This window comes from Pteropus medius, unplaced genomic scaffold, assembly GCF_902729225.1.
Source record: "Pteropus medius unplaced genomic scaffold, Ma_sr-lr_union100, whole genome shotgun sequence".
NCBI classification, from domain to species: Eukaryota; Metazoa; Chordata; class Mammalia; order Chiroptera; family Pteropodidae; genus Pteropus; species Pteropus medius.
Genome location: NW_024342473.1, coordinates 2,229,550 through 2,247,786, shown reverse-complemented (window position 1 = coordinate 2,247,786; position 18,237 = coordinate 2,229,550). Strand labels below are relative to the sequence as shown.

Genomic DNA, 18,237 nt, shown 5'->3' with positions numbered 1-18,237 from the left:
GTCTATCCAGTACTTAAGCATAGTTTCTTTCTTTGCATGTATAAAACTCCTAATAATCATAAGTTAAAATCAAGTCAATTTACCAAAAGCAATATATTTTTTTCACCTAGATGGTGGAAGGCTTTGGCAGAAATCCTATCATCATAGGAAATACTTCACTTTTTATTCAAGAACTAAGTAATGTAGACAAAAGCTCTCAATGTCCGATACTCTGTAGGTGCTTAATAAATAGAAGTTATTTTTATAAAATTTGAAATATTTTTGGCCAAACATTATACTTAAAATCTCTGGGTCATTTCAGCTTTTTTGATTGAGAGGTATATAAAGAAACATAACAAACCAATACATCACAGATATAAAACCTAAGGCATTCTGGACTCTTAAGTAAAGTTAGTAACTTTTTTACTATTTTTACTTGTTAAAAGCAGAAGCTAAAATATGAAAAAGGAGATAACAAGCCATAATCATTTATAAGAGACTTTTCTTTGTAAAGGATTTAGCTTACAAATGATCTACATACAACATCGTTGCTTTAAGGTGAAAAAGGTGGTAAGGATCTCAAGAGTTCATCTTCTAGTCCAAACTCTATTTTATGGATGAAGAAAAAGACCAATAGTTTAGCAGTCAAAATCGACTCAACTTTTTAATCTGACAATTACCAAGCATGGAGTTATTAGTTTTCATTGTGCTTCTGTTGCAAAATGTTTTAAGACTCAGATTACTTGCATAGCTGACTACGGACAGCTGTACAACTCAGACATCAGCAGCTCTACTTTCAAATGCCCACGGTGAATGATGAGTAGGGTTGATTAAAAAATCACAATTAAATCTACATCTGGTTCTTTTTTGCCACATCCATAATAAGAACTTGTCAGTAGTTATTGAAATCAATGCATATGCTAAAGAATATGTGCACTTGTTCCAAAACTCACGACTAGAATCCATTCTAGCAAAATAAGTTCAATGAAAAAGACAGGTGCCACTCTGAAGACACTGTCCCCTTCAACTGAACAAACCAAGTCCTAAAGGACCTCCAAGGGATAGAACTGACAAAGACTATGCTAATAATAAATATTATTCTGGATCCAACTGAAATGATTTCTTCCCGATTCTCATAAGTCAAGTCCAAAGTTAAATGCTTGGATTCAAGAGGCCATTCACTACAAAAGTTCAGTTTCAAGACACTAAGGAAGGTCATTTTCAAACTCAAATTAGGCCAAGTTTCATCTTATTAAACTCAGGAAAATTATTCCACAAATAGAATGGGAATTTATTATGCTCTATTTTGCCATCGCTTTAATAATTTTCTAAGAGCACTGACAAATCTAATTTAAAAAAGATAAATTTGGACTATAGCTCAGAAAATTAAGAAAAATACTGTTCCTAATAGTAAGTTTTTCTTAAGTTGCCATTTAAATTTAGGCATGTCATTTATATGATTAACAAGGCCAGTTTTCAGTGCTTTTTTTTTTTTTGAGGAAAGAACATGTATTGATTACCAGATTCTGCACTATTTTCTGTCTCATGACAACACATTCATTTGGACCAGTGCTCATGGAGCTTTTGTGCTGAGCATCAGTACAGTTCTCCTTCTGGGGCATCTCAGGCAGATATCCCACACAGGGCAGCACTGCAGCACGATGGGGACGGCTGGTTTGGTGCAGAGCTGTCACTCTCCCCACATTCTTGTGGGTTAACAGTTGAGGCAACTGTACAGGGAGTCAGGAGGCAACATCTCTGACTTCAATTTTGCCACCAACTTTGTGTCTGGGCTTCAATTTTTCTAAAACAGTACATTTAGAAGGCATTCTTCAAGGAAGGCTCTAACACCAATGGAGGCCAAAAGCCCAAGAAAAAAACATAAAGGCTTGTTTACAAATTTTCCCCAATACTAGCTTTAAACATTATCTTGATTTGTTAGTCCAGAATTTCTATTCTTGCCAGCCCAGAGGAGTCCCATGCCAGTAAAATAATGAGGCTATGAAAATGTATCCAAAGGCACAAAGATGTGCCTTGACAGATGAACGATATTGTCAATGAGTGAGTATGCATTAACTTCTAATGAACCTACCTGTGCTTTTTATACCAGGACTAGTTTCCAGTAGGGCAATCACATTTTTGTTCTTCTGTAGTCAAACTACTAGATTTGACAGGTCCTTCAAAGTCAAGTTCAATGTCACTTGTTTCAAAAAGCCATGCCTGATCTTTGCAACCAAATGGTCTTTATTTTCTTCAAACTCCCAGACTGGTTTTCCCCTATGTCTGCCTCCTCCATACTCCCAGGACTCTTTTTTTCAATGACACAAATGTCCTATGATAATTCATGGATTGATATTATGCTCCCGGAGGTAGGGCCTTGTTTTTTTTCTTGAGCCACTTCAGGCCCACCTCAAACAGTATTGTCCACACAGCAGGACTCCAAAGCACTGAGATGAATCAAAATACTCTAAAGTCTGAAGCGGAGATTGGACGGGGCTTTCTGTGCACCTAAACCCAGTTCCCCGTGTAAAGGAACACGATATTACAGTGCATAAATGGGAAAACAGAAATACTTCTACACTAACACTGGTTTTGTGCTTCAGTAGGTATGCCATAAGGACGTAGTAGTATGTGTCCATTCCAACGGGCTGTCTTGGTTTTATAGTGATCCCACCTCCTTCATCTGATTCTCTGATTTGGCCTTTTGGTAACAGAACATTCTGTCATCATTAACTTTTACTCTACATTTGAATTATTTTTAAATACAGTTCAGTTGCCTATCTCATGACTGGCCATTTTCAGAGGAAATGAAGTTACGTTAAATAAATACTATACGAAAGGCTGGATTTGATTTCTGTGGCCAAGAGTGTTTCCTGGGCATGGAGTCTTATGAAGAATCACCTATTTGCTCTGGTTAATTTGATATTGCATTGCCCATAGTTACAGAGTACTATCCCCATCTGTATGTCACCACAGCTATTTCAGATTGGTAAACATGTTTGTCCTGATGGTTACTGAATATTTAAAGAGATAACATCTCTGAGTCTTATTTCCTTCTGCACTCGTGACTAATATAATGGTATTACATCACGTAGACTTGAATTTGACAATTTTCTTTTTAGATAATTTCCCTCCATTATCTGGTTTTATGAAAGAAAAAAACAAACACATATATTATCACATGCAAGGAAATCAGGATCTTCAGAATATTTGTTTAGTTATTCCAAAGGGAGAATAGAAGGTATAACTTTGGGTATAAAAATGCAAGAAATCTTTCAACAAAGCAAAAGCGTTTTAGAGGACGAATAAACAAGTAGCGTTTTATCCTAAAGCCTAAGCCAAAGCCATACAATTTTCCCACGCACCCCCACCCCGACCTCACCTCTTGTTTCTGTCCTCCAGCTGTAGAGTGTACACCATGTCATCAGCAGCATGTGTCTTGGCGTTACTGTCTCCCCATTTCAGCTTCAGACTCTGAGGCCCAGCTGCAGCACATTCAAGCCTAGGAGGCAAGGGTGGTAACGGCCGAGTTTTTGCTTTAAGCAACTGACTAAATGGTCCAGCTCCAATTTCATTTATGGCCTGAATTCTGATCCTGGAAAAAGGAAAAAAATACAAACATTGCAAACTTAAGAATCAGTGATTTCTCATTTGAAATAAACATTGTGTGGAGTATTTCTTACTTGCCCCTAAAACAGTATCACGGAATAAAGAAAAACAAATTAAAGTTATTAAGACAAATAGAGAACTGGGCAGCTTGGAGGACAGATTATACTATCCATCCAACAAACACCAAAAATTAAAGCGCATTAACAAGATATCCCTTAGATATCTCAAGATATCATTAATTAAAAAAAAAAAAAAAAAAAAAAAAAAGCTGTTGTCTGAGCAAAGACAATTCTAAAGACATTCTTTTATTTTTTGTTTTAGCCACCCTTTAGCTGCCTCAAATTTGGTTTTGGAAGTAAGTGGCTATAAAGAGTAAACAAAATAAAAAACAAATTAGTCTCTTTCATAGTTCAAAAGCAAAGGACAACAGCTCTTCAACAGGGCATTTCTCCTCCCCATTTCTCGAGCTTCCCCCAATAATCTCTGCTAGTCCATACCCGGAGCTAAGTGTGCAGACTGCTGGTAACAAGATGCCATGGAGATGTGCAAAAATCTTAACTGGATGTTTATTATGTGAGGTGTTATGGGTAATAAAGATCTATTATATTAACATTGTCCTCATGGTCTAGGATTTTAAAATGAAATAGTTAAAATGTATATAAAAATAATATCCTATTATTCTTTCTGTTTTCCTTCTTCTTCTATTTCCTTACTAGTTAACTGAAATAGTTCTCCAAGGTCATCACATAACACATTGATAGCACAGCTCCATCCTCATCCTCAATACTTCTTCCTACAGTGACTCAATGTTACTGCAGCTCACTTTCTCTTGGCAGTTGGCTGCCTGCACATGCCTGCAGAGGCCTTCCTCCTCCACCTCTTGGACACTGTGGGTAGTTCTCTCCGTAGCCTCAGACATTTCCACAGCTTCACCCACTTAAAACCATCCCCAGGCCAGCATCTCCTCCATCTCCGTTACTAGGCCTCCACCCACACTCCTTGCTAGGTACACAGTCATCTTACTTAGCTGACTGGGCAGTGTGGTGCCACATTTAAATTTGATTTGAATTTGAAAGTGTTTTAAAACACATGATAATAAAAAAAAATAGTGAAAGAGATGAATTCTTAGGAAATAAATCAGTTTAGAATGTTCTTATAATTTAGGTTTATGCACTTCTCATTTACAATTATTGCTTATAAACAAAAAAATGTCATTTAAGTATTACCATAGTTAAATTCATCCTGTGACCTCAAATTAGCCTTAATTCTTCAAATTTAAAGGTTACATAATTCAGCAAGTTAATATAGTAATATAGACTGTTAAGAAGAAAAAGAAAGATTATTCCCAAGTGAGAGAGAGTGTGTACACTCCACCTTGTCTCTCCCACTGAACGAAGCTATTAAACCTGAACATAATAAATGGAGCAATTCAAGAACTCTGAAAAATAAATGGTAGCTGGAGAATTTGGGCAAGAATTTGAAATATCACCAAACAGCAGTGAGTGTACCATTTTTCCCTCCTTTGTCTCTCAGACTGAACTCAATGTAGCCTGAAATCCAGGGGCAGACGTTTGCATTGACAGAATCTGGCTCAAAGACAGAAAGTGGTTTCTAAATGTTCAGAGTGAAGAGGGAAATCCCCCATTCCTCTTTTTTTCTTTTCTACATTCTCTCATTCCCTAGTCCTTAGCCAATTCCATCATATTAACAGCCTAAAGAAGAAAAAAAATCACATAATATCAATTGACACAGAAAAAGCATATGGTGAACTCTAACATCTATTTAAAATAAAAATTCTCAGCACTCTAGGGATAGATGGGCACTTCTTTAACCCAAAAAGGGCATCTATAGAAATACCTACTACTACTACTAACATTATACTTAATGGTGAAAGACTAAATGATTTTTCTTTAAGATTGGGAACAAGGCAAGGATATCTATTCTCACCACTCCCATTCGACACCATGCACTACGAGTCCTAAATAGTCGGGGACGAGAAAGGCATAGAGATATGGGGGGAAAAAGAAATAAATTTGAAACTACAAGACACTGATGAAAATATTAAAGAAGACCTAAACAGAGATATACTGTGTTTGTGAATTAGATTCCACACAGAAAAAAATGTCAATTCTCCCCCAATTTAGATATAGATATAAGGCAATTCTAATAAAATTTCAGCAGGATTCTTCTGAGTAGATATAGATAAACTGATTCTAAAGGTAAAGGAACTAAAATTGCTAACAAGAATTTGAAAAATAAGAATAAAGTTGGGAGAATCACACTACCTGATTTAGGACTATAAAGCTACAGTAATCAAGATAGTGTGGTACTGGTAAAGAGACAGACACACAGATCAATAGAATAGAATAGAGACCCCAGAAAAAGATCCATACGAATATGACCGATTGATTTTTGACAAATATGCAAAAGTAATTCAATGGAGAAAGAATCGTCTTTTAAACAAATGGCATTGAAAGAATTGGATAGGGAAAAAAATAAATCTCAATCTAAACCTCATATTCTAAACTTAACTCATAATGGACCAGACATCTAAATGTAAAATATAAAACTTCTAAGAAGAAAACAGGAGAAAATACTTGTTACCTAAAATTAGGTATAAAGAGTTTTAGATAGGATGTGAAAAACATGACTCATAAAAGAAAAAACTGAAGAACTGGACTTTATAAAAATTAAAACTTTTGCCTCTTAGGAGAATGAAGACAAGCTATGGACTGGAAGAAAATATGTGCAAATTACACATCTGACAAATGACTTGTATCCAGAATGCATAAAGACCTCTAAAACTCAACAGTAAGAAAACAAATCCAATTAATAAACAGGCAAAAGACTGAAACAGGCATTCCACTAAAGAGGACAATATACACATGGCAAGTAAGCACACAAAAAGATATTTAACATCATTAGTCATTAGAAAATGCGAATTAAAATTGTAATGAGATACCACTATCTCCCTACTAAATCGGCTAAAATCAAAAATACTTAGTACCGTACTGGCAAAGATAAGGAGGAACTAAAACTCTTAGAGTTTGCTGGTGGGGATGCAAAATGGTATAGTCACATGGAAAAGTTTCTTTTAATGAAGTTTCTTACAAAATTTAAAATATATTTATTTTAGGACCTAGCAGTCTCACCTCTTGGTCTTTACTCTTAAGAAATTAAAATTTATGTTCACACAAAAACCTATATACAAATGTTTGTAACAGCTCTTGTTATAATCATCTAAAACTGGATGACTACATCTGCGTCAGAGTTTGGAATGTAGCAGATACTCATCTCCGATAAAGTAGAGCAAAAATTCCAATAAAGAAGAGCCCTACGTTTCCCAGATTCTATTATATTAGAGACTACATGAGGTCTCTTGTAGATAATGCAAGTCTCTCAACATAACACTGAAAGACTAACATAAACTCGTCCCGGCCTCCCAACAGGAGTCTTATAAATTAACTTTATGGTACTAACACAAGAGTGTTTTCTATGATTGAAAAGTAAGAAATTTTTCTGCAACTGGAGAAGAAAAATCTTTTTTAAAAAATGAATCATCACGGTGGTAGAAATTACCACCCTCCTTCCCTTCTCAGGAAAAGGGAATTAAGCCAGACATTAAGTCTCAGTCTTTCTTCAATGATGTAACCGAACTTCCTCACCTCCGAGGTTTAACATTAATGTCTATGTCCAGACTTCCATTCCTTCCTTTTATTCTAGGCACAGGGATTCCTAGAGCTCAGAGGCCAAGAAGCTTTCTTCCATCTGCTTGTCCACAGTCCTCCAGAGCCAAATTCACCTTGTATTTCAGGTTTTGCTCTGTGCAGCCCAAACAGCCCTTAGCTACTTTAATAAACAAAAGGAAGTGAGGTAATGGGTTGCTTAAGATTGTTGTTTTGCTCAAAAAGAAAAAAATACTAAGAGATCTAAATTATGTTAAGAATTTAAAAATATTTTATAAAATGCCAACTATTGAGATGCAAAATAAATGTAGATTTAGTTTTTTATTTCGTTTGTAATTTTACTTATTTCCCCATGGCCTCTATAGTATTTTGGTAGGAACTGGGTTCCTTAATGTTTGTACTCTGTGGTTCTCCGACCTGTTATTGAGAGGTATTTGATAGGCATGTAGTCTTTGCCTTAAAGACAACCACCACCACAATATTACGGGAGCATTTTAACTCTCTTCAGCAGTGAAGCCTTGGAGAAATTATCTAACACCTTGAAGTTATAGTTTTCTTAACTATACAATTGGGATAGCAATATCTTTGCATTTACAAACAGGATTACTTAAGATAATGAATATGGAAAACACTTTATATTTTCTAATATTTTATATTCCACTATATAAACAAAAGATTCAAGGTGGCCAAAGCACTTTAAAGTGCTAGTTTATGGAATTACTATTCTTATGACTTCTTTTGTGACCAGCATTTCTCTCTAATGGCAAAGAAAATGTGTTGAGCATCCATGAGGAAGGGCACTGTGCTGGGTGCACATGCATATAGTCTTCATTTTAGCTGCATTATCACCACCATCTTACTTTATAATTTGAGTAACTTGCTGATATCATCTATGCTTTTCCTTCCTCTAAATTATGGCCAAGGACCCAGCAACAGCTAAGAGGACTTCTTTTTAAACCATCTACAGATGGGGAGGGGAAGAAAAAGAACTTGGGAACTCATGAAAATATTAACGAAGACCACCAATGACTACCGCAACAAACAACATTGAAAACTTGCTCTGTCCAAGGCCTGTGCTATGGAGCAGGAACTTGTATTTTCTCTTGCCTTTAGAGATGAGAAAACTGCAGTTAAACTCAGAGATGTCAAATAACTCACCCTAAATGACACAGTGACTACTAGGTGTTGAAGTCTAGATTTGACATGTACAACATTAACTCGAATTTCCATCCCGACCTTGTCTGTTTTACAAGCGAAGGAACTGTGGATGGCTAGGTTCAGTCGTTTGCACTGATCCACATAGTGAGTATAGGTAGATCTGGGTGTGAATCTGGTCTTTTTTGGTTCAAAGTCTTTGTGCATTCTGGCATACCATATTCTCCTAACATAATTTAGACCACCCACAGCTTCCAATCCAACAAAAAGATAATTTTAATTCAAACTACACTTTTAGCTCAACAACTGCCTTCTGCCAATGAAACAGACATTTAAAATAGTCAACGAATATATTTTTATATTTTTAAAATAACTTTGGCCTTTGAAATCAACTACCCAAATTTTAAAACACTCACTTCAACTTATCCTCATTTTTACAAAAACACATTTTTTGTTTCAGTAAAAATGCATGGTAAACATTTTTCCATGTAGCTGATGCACCCAACTAATGTTAGTTCCAATGATGAAGTTAACACTGGAAAGTGAAACAGAAGGAACTGAGAAAATGAAAAGAAGCTATGTCTTCTTGCATTCTGGTAAACATATAAGAACTCTGAGCCTAGGAGGATGAGAAAGCAGAAAAAGGACTAAAGTAGGTAGTTTAAAAGTTTTGTTTTGAGGTGAAAAATACAGTGTGTGAAAATAATCAAATATCAGGGTCAGCTAACCTGAGACTAATGAGCAAAACAAACACTAACCTAAGCAACAAGTCCAAGTCTAAGAATTCATCTCAGAAAAAATAGACTTTCAAGTTTTATTAAATTAATTAAAGACTATCCAAACCCGAATTTGAGAAGTTTTCTATTGGCTGAAGTAACATGTTAATCATTTTTGTTTGTTTGTTTTAACATACATTGTATATCAGTTTCTGAAATCTTAAGCTCTGCAAATTAAGTATAACAAAAAACAAAATTTTGTTTTTCAAATTAGGGAAGTAATATAACTCTGAGAAACACTATCTTGGCCAAAATGATGTGAAAAATCTCTTCAAGTGTCCAGGAGTCTACAATATCCATCAATACACTGATAATACTGATTAAATAAATCAAATTAAGAAGCATATTGTTTATAAATTTTTATTGAAAATCCACTATTTAAATACTTACGGTCTAATTCTAGATGCCAAATAGATTCCTGCTTCAGAAGAGCATAGCCTTCATAATGTGCGCTACACACACACACACACACACACACACACACAATCAAATTTCCGATACTATATGTATTGAAAGAATGACGACTTTCAAAACAAACCTTCCTCAACTGGGGAAGCTGACTTCTCAGTCATGATTAACCATCCTAGTACTCAGGACGTCTCAAGTGTAGAGGGGAAGGGCCGGGAGGATAGCCTCACTTCCACCACAAAAGATTGGGGTAGAAGAGGCCTAAGAAACAAAAGATAGGCTATTCATACTCCCATCCCTACCAATCTACCAACTAATCATCTAACTAAGGAGAGAAAAATATGAATAAAAAGAATAACCATCAGATAACTTCTGAAGAAATATAAAATGGTAGCTTTAATATAGAAAATCTCTTTGGAGAAAAAGATGTGTTCGGAGTGAAGTTATTCAGAAAAAGCCCCCTAGAAGGGTAACTGGAGTGGCTCAGATTCAGCATTGCTGCCAATCAAGCTGGTTCTCTTGACAGCTCCTTGGATATGGTGTCATCATTCCGTCTCGAGGCACTTAAGACGTTTGTGTGTGTGTCCCCTGTCTTGACCGGAAATAAAACTCAAATGTCTCCCATTGCTTAAAGGATGATGCTAGATTTCCACAGACACTTCTACCTATAATTTGGTCATGACCCACTTTCCAGCTCACCTCTTTTCTAACAAATTTTAGTAACACATAACTTATTGAGTGTTTACTTACGATGTGTCAAGTCCCACACAAAGTGCCTGAAATCTTATCTAAAACACACAATAACCCGATTAGACAGCTAAAGTTATTTATCTCTGTTTTGTAGATCAGAAAATCGAGGCACAGAGAACTTAACTGACTTTCCAGAGGTTACACAGACAATAAGTGAGGGACCCAGGGCTGAAGTCAAGGCTGTCTGAGTTCAGTGTGCTACTTCTGAACCACTCAGACTTTGTCTCCTAATAAAGCCCATCTCATCTTGTTAGGAAGAAATGATTTATGACTCACTTCTTGACAGGCTAATGTAGTGTTTGACATAGAGTAAAGACTCAATAAATGTTATTTTCATCTCCATTTTATCTAGCAGAAAGAGCATAAATGAGCATAACAAACAAATCTACCTTTAGTTGTTTGCCAACTCAGTGTGAGTCAGACATATAATAATGTTGCCCCAAAAAAAGTAATCTCAGGTAAACCTTACTAAACTAACTGCTCCATTTGGAAAACAAGTAAGCTAACAGTCTTGCTCTTCTTTGAGCCAGCCAGACAATTCCTGGAGGTCTGGGTACTACTCATTAAAGAGGCCATCAGGAAACAGAACTCACCCAGTGAAGAGGATGGAGGGGGTTACGGAAAACCCATGCTAGTGAAGACATTTGAGTGAAGTGAAGGTGCTTAAGTTTAGCAGACAGCTGATGTGGTAAGACAATGATGACCAGGCGCCCCCTAGGGCCCACAAATCCACAGTCTACAGGAGTGGGACTCAGACTTCCATGGTTTGCAAAAGCATTCCAGGTAATTCTTACATAATTAACCATGAAGAATCAATACTCTGGGGCAGAGGCTTCAAACTTTTACACCAAAATATCCTTCGGGGCAACTGAAAGCATGGAGTGCCACCCCGCCTCTGGAGTTTGTTTCAGTAGGTGTAGAGCAGGACTTGATAATTTACATTTTAGCAAGTTTCTAGGTGATGCTGGCGATGCTGGTCCAGGAACCAGTTTGAGAACCACTGTTCTAGAAGAAGGTCCAGAGTCAATTGTGTAGATTTTAGATATAGGGAGGTTTTAACAAAACAGTTATTCACAAGTGGGATGGACTGCCTAGTGATTAGATGCCAGAACCACTGCCCTGTCATTGGAGATGCTCAAGCTAGGGCACTGGGAAGGGTGACACCATGTAATCTTGTTTCTCTGTTTGCAGGCTATGACTCTGTGTGGCTGGGAGCATGCAAAGGAAAGTTACGTCTGTTATCAATAACATTTTTTTTAATCCTCAAACCAAAACAAACTCAATTTCAAACTCGGTTCTAAACTTAAAAGCAATCCCTTTCAAAGCAGCATTGTAATTCTAACCAAATTCCATATAGGGTGTCAGGAGGCCAACGGTTATTATTTTTTTTTGGCAAGCAACAATGGAGAAGTAATGGATCTAGTTTTTTAAAAAACCCTCTTTTGCGTCAGTGGGTTTGCTAGAGGTTCACATTTCTGTCCCCACAAGACAAAGAAAAAACTCAGTGTGAGAACAGTTTGTAACTGCTGAAAAGTTAAAAAAAAAAAAAGTCAAACCAAAGAAACAAGTCCTTTATCAAAGCCCCATAGCCTACTTAAAATGTTTCATTCTACATTTTTATCTAGAACATCATGATCTGTTCACTTATATTTTACCCAATTTATGGGTCAGAAAAGAGTGAGGTAAAAGTTGATTGGACCAAAATTACACCCTTAGTTCCTTGAAATACTCACTGTGTATTTCACTATAATTACTGCAGTTGTTTTTGAAACAAAGAAACAAGACCATGGTTGACAAGAGTTCTATTATAGAGTACCCGATACTGTACTATAGAAACTAGTATAAAGCCGTATAAAGATGTTCTTATATATAATAATTTTAGTTTCTTAAATATGAAACATCCAATTTATTTACAGATTGACCAGCAAAAGCTGAAGGCTAAATCTTTTTTTGGGAGGAGGGTCAAGAACAGACAATATGACTTGTTTTTTCTAAAGCTATTCAATTTTCATGCAATTTGTCTAAAATGGTATCTTCCAAGGTATCCTGTAAGGTTAAGAGGTGACGTTCTTCCAATGAGACTTTCCACATTCAATTCAATATATTAGCCTTGCATATTAATACTGAATTGAATTATTTATGCTACATCCATTAAATACTTTTAAAATAGAGTCTTGAGGAATTACCTAAATCTCAGTTCATTCTTCCACAGTCCCTACTTTACTAAACCATTTCATCTTCTCAATAACAGAATTATCCTCTGAGAAAATTTTTAACATGTGGAAGATACTTTTTATAATTTCCACTGTAACTGGCATTTCATCATGAAGCAAAGATTCCGTACTTCAGCTTCCTTCAGTTGAGCTCTAAAAATCTTTCCAGAAGTCATTTGACTATATGTTGACTAATAAAAACCAGCATTCCTCCAAGAACATCCTTCTGGACATCTGGTCTTTTAGAAACAGCTGGGAGATGACTTTTATTTGGTCACTTTTCCCCAGAGATATACCTCATGGTCAGGTCTCCTTAGAGCAACATCACTGGGGAAATTCCCTGAGGTCGAGGTCTGAGATTAATCATCTCTGGATTTTTGCAGCACCTGGTGAGAGTGCTCTGGACACAAGAGGCACTTAGCATTTGGTTAGCAAACAAGAGTGAAGACTGCCTTTCTGAGATTGACTTAAAAGGCTAAAACTGAAGAATGTCCCTGGGCTGCCTCTTCATCCATGTAAGTCATATCCCCCTTTATTCTGTTTCTATTTCCAGTACAATTTTGAACCATCCTAACTATTCTGAAACCTAGGTCTTCCTCTTTGAAATGTCAACAGGGCTGTGTCCACAGTGTTATTTTTAGCCTGTGATGGCACAATAACCTATTATCTTAGGTTGCTACTTCAGTGTCCCCCAACTCTGTGAGTGCTCTGAGGGCAAGAACAGTGTTTGTCACTGTACTATAGACCTACAGTGTATACAGCACGGTGCCCAAGAGATTTCTTAAAAGAAAAAAAGAGTAGAAAAAAAACAAAAACACCCTGTCATTGTTTTGAAAAGCAAAATGGATACACTTAGACGAATTATTCGCAAAAGATTTGCTAAGAAAAAACCAGAGATAATATGATATAGCAGGATGGAACTTTTGTATCTTACAAATAATTAGCTGATTCTTCAGCTTCTGCAGAAAAAAAAAGGTTGTATATCATGCTATCAAACTAGATAACACTGCAGAAAAAAATAAATGAAATAATAAGTCCTTTTCTAGCAGCAAGTTTATATGCCTGCCCCTTCACTCCCCTGCCCCACCCCAAGAAGCAGTTTTGTTGGAAGGTGATCTTAATGACGACGAAAATTACAATGCACATTTATTGTGCACTTGCTATATACTGCTGGGCTCTATATAAGCATTTCATATTAATTTATTTACTATTTACAATATGCTTATGATGTAAATAATCTCATTTTCATTTATAGAAGAAACTGAGACACAGAGAGATTCAGTAACTTGCCTAAATACACAGCTGATGTCCTGAATCTGAATATATGCTCTCCTTTACATTCTTGAGAAACCATTTAATTAATTTTTTGTTTGTTTGTTTTGAGTGAGCTATGATAGCTTGGAAAGAGAGATAAATGATTTGAAATTTTAAGAGGCTACGTTGAAGAAAAAGATGTGTGAGAAGGTGAGGTGGCTGGCTCCCAGACAGGAACAATGGAGAAAGAAAGGATGCAGATGTTAACTGAGTTTTGCTTGGCGGTGTGTGATGTAACTTCTTTCTCTGGCTCCTTGTAAAATCCTGAGTAAAGCCACATCACAAATTCTTTGTTATACTGTGTCTGCTTTTGTGGAATCAGAATAGCAGCAGAGCCCTGCTTTAGAGGTGGGCAAGAACATGGTGAGGACAGAGGGTATCCACAGAAAGTGGGGAACTGATTTAAAATGGTAGGTGAAATTGTATAAATTTATAACCAAATCATAAAGTATAAAGCAATATGTTTTAAAGCCAAATTTGCATTTAGTATAATATAAATATACTAATATGTAACTATACTAATAATATAAAAATACAAATATTCTATTAATATAAATATACTAATAAAAATATGAATTAAGAATGGCTAGAATTCACCCATTTGGCTTTCAGAACCTGAAGGGTCTGTAGCCTCAGTGCTGATGTATCCATGCAGCTTTACTACTTCTCCCTTGCACTTACCGGTAGGTGGTTTCTGGAAGGAGATCTTTCAGAATGTGGGTGGTGGTATTGCCCACGGTGATGCTAGTGTCTCCAAGATCAATATTGTAAGCAAGGATTTCAGATCCATTATTGCACGGCTCTTCCCAGTTCAGTACAAGGCACACAGACGGTGAATCAGGGTAGGCATTGAGGGTCTCCTCCTCCAGGACACAGAGAGTAGAGACAGGGTCAGGGGCAGATGCTGGTGTCTGGCAAAGGACAAGCTCACTGTACGGTCCTGCTCCAGCTTGATTGACGGCCTAAAAGACAACAGCGAGACAAAGTACATTACCCAATTGTACATTCTAACGCCTCCATGTTAGGTACTGTTAAATAAATCTAAAGTAATATGCAATTTACCTCCAGAAACACAGGTAGAAATAAATGCTGGAGAATGTTCACTTTAACCTAATTACTACTTTCCAAAAAATGACAATCACATCTTTTCTGTTAATAAAGCGAAAGATAACATCGCCATCATCACCTTTTATGAAAAATAATTTAAAAATAACCCTTTATATTTGCATAGCCCACTGCAGTTTATATGCTGTCTTATACAATCTTCCCAACAATCCTCTCAGGTAAATGCCAAATATCCTTCTCTGCCTCTCATAGAGGAGGGAACTCAGATTAAATAACTCCGTCCCCAGAATTAGAAGCAAAGCTGAAACTAGAATTCAGTAATCTAACTTTTAACTCTGGTGCTGCACTGGACCAACAATAGGAATTTCAGAAAAGATCTCTACTGTTTTCCATATGAATGATAAAATTCTTATCTAAAGTCAATTCTCAGCCCTTTCTGACTTTACCTGTTAGCAATAGCTGACATCCGCATCACTCATCGCACTTCTAAATATTCACTCACTTGGTCTCCAGGAGCCATATTCTTGTTTCTACTTATCTGCTGCTCCTTCTCGATCGCTTTGCTGGTTGCTACTCATCACTCATGTTTCTCAACACTGGAGGGCACCAACCAGGGCTCTGGCCTCGGACAACTCTTCTTTTCTATCTCTGCTAAATTTTTTAAAGATCTCATCTTGTCTCAGGGGGTAAATGCCATTTATATCCTACTTCCAAATTTATTTGTGTAGCTTGGACCTCTGCCTTAAAAGCTAGCCTATTGTATTTAATTGCCTTTTGAGTATCTCTGCCTGAAATTCAAATAGGCATCTAAAACTCAAGTGTCCACAAAGCTTATCTCCTCTCAATCCCTCCTTACCAAAAAACAAACAAACAAAAAAACCCTCACTACCTCCTACAGTTGTTCCCAAACTCAGGTTGTTCAAGCCAAATCCCTGAGTCTTCACTGGCCATCTTCCTCTCATATCCCTATCCAGGCCATTAGCACATCCTGTATCACCCTAGTCCAATCTGGGCACTGTAATGACCTCCTACTGGTATCTGTATCAGCCCTTGCTATGAACAGTCTCTATTCATAGCAAGCAGAGTGCTACGACACAAACCCCTGCAATGGCCTCCAACCATATTCAGGATAAATTATGAGGTCCTCACAATAGCCTACGAGACCCTGGCTGATGTGCTCACCACCACCACCCTCCCAGAAAACCTATCACATTCTGACTTCATCAGCCACTACTCTCCCCATGAATTACTGTACTCCAGCCACACTGGCTTCTGTGCTATTCCATAGGGACAGTTTGCTCCCACCTTAAGGCCTTTGCACTTGCTACCCCTTTTGTTCAGAAAGCTTTTGCCTCTGACTTCTGCACAGCTCCTACAGGCCTTTCAAGTGTCGCCTTTTCAATGAGCCTTCTCTGAACACTAAATTGAAACCTGCAGTCAAGTTACCCACCTGCGACCCCCTATTTCCCACAGTTCCTGTTTCCCTTCTTTGCTTTGTCACCACAGCATTTATCACCAGCATGGTACATATTTCATTTAATTACTCCCCTGATTAAAACAAGTTCCATAAGGATAAGTTATCTCTCCGGTTCACTGTTGTATCTCTAAAAACTAGAATACTACTGGATAGAGAGTATATACTCAATGAATGTTACTAAAAAAAAATTTTTTTTAACTGATAAAACCATTTTGCAGCCTTCTTACCTAACTGAACGTACTCTAAAACTTAGTTCTTTCTCATTTACTTCATAGGAGAGCTTATGAGGACAAATTACAAAACTTAAAAAAAAGTAGTCTGAGCTCTTCGAAGTTCAAAACAAAACTGGCAATGCCTGTATATTAGTGTTCATTTCAAAGAAGCAAGCTAAAAGCATCCATTTGCTACTAAATCACTTTTGAAACTCTATAGTAATATTCTTTCATATCTAGTCTTACTTCATGACAATACTTCAACTTTTTAGTAAAATTTTAATGTTACAATTTATTTTAAGAGTATATATTTAGAGATTTATTTCTCGATACAAATTTATCACGGGGCAGAGAAATAAGACATAATGAAGCTCAATGTTCATATTGACTAAAGCTTTATGTCGCCATATAATACAAGGAAAAGAATGAGCTTTTAGAGTTGGAGTTTAGTTCAGATCTTGACTCCATTATTTCTAACTCTGCGATCTTAGGCAAATTAATATCTTTGAGCCTATATGTATAAAATGGGGACAGGAACACCTAATTCACAGGACTGTAAAAATTAAATTAATATGTAAAATCCTGGAATAAGGTCGGATCAATAGTCAGTGCTTTAATTCTCTCCTTCCCATAGGGAAAACCAAGAACAAAACAGCATTTTTCCTACTTAAAAACAACAACAACAATTCTATTTTGAACTAATTTTAGATTTACAGAAAAGCTGTAAAAATAGTACGAATTCCCCTATCTCTTACCCTGCTTTCCCCAATATTAACACCTTATAAAACTATACAATGATCAAATCTAGGAAATTAACATTAGTACAACTGTGCTAATAACATACAGACCTGATTAAAATCTTACCAATTTCTCCAATAATGTTATTTTTCTAGTCTAGGATTCCACTTTCTTTTACTAGCTTCATTCTATGGAAAATGCTTTCTTGATTTATAAGACTTATTATTACCAGTCTTTTACTAAATAAAAGTAATGCCTATGATATACAATATGCTTCATGTGAACATAATTACTTTGGCACTTATTAATTAAAATATTTTTAAGAAAGAATATAAAAATTCAAAAATTCCAGAGCAAAACAAGCAGTTTCACCCAATTTTTATGAAACACAGTATAGGTATTATAATAATTTAATTTTTAAAGCGCCAAGTATTCAAAAGAATATTTGGGTTTAACCTGACTTTGTAGTAATGTCAAATGACAGTAATTCATATATGGTCCATGGGTACCAAGAAATCAATATAGATTAGGGAGACCCTTTTCCCCGCAATATTTCTTTAGCATAGCAATGGCGGCCTTAAAAGTACTATCCCCTTCACAGGGTCTGACTCATTTTATAACAAAGAGGTATAGACATTTGAAAATACTTTTTACTTCTAACTGTCAAAACGGGGAGGCATAATCACCATGCAGGCTCTAGTCTTATCAGTGTATCTTTTACAATGCAGTTTGGGGAAGTCAATGCTAAGTGACAGCATGTAACTTGAAAGGAAAAGAGTGAGAAGAACATTTTAAAGAGAGACCCAAAGTCAAAAAGCATAGTGCAGTTCTTTCCTGCGGTGGCAGACAGTTCTT

The 18,237-nt window shown here is 36.4% G+C and overlaps 1 protein-coding gene across 5 annotated transcripts in view; it reads right to left on the bottom strand.

The window, feature by feature from the left end:
- Nucleotides 1–18,237, bottom strand: part of FNDC3B (fibronectin type III domain containing 3B) — a 296,648-nt gene that overhangs the window by 25,682 nt on the left and 252,729 nt on the right. For all 5 annotated transcript variants that reach the window (XM_039865044.1, XM_039865045.1, XM_039865042.1 and 2 more), the window contains 2 exons: nt 14,572–14,852; nt 3,362–3,574 (listed from right to left, as the gene is read on the bottom strand). In XM_039865044.1, the coding sequence (XP_039720978.1) occupies nt 3,362–3,574; nt 14,572–14,852 (494 nt within the window). The remainder of the gene's footprint in view (nt 1–3,361; nt 3,575–14,571; nt 14,853–18,237) is intronic.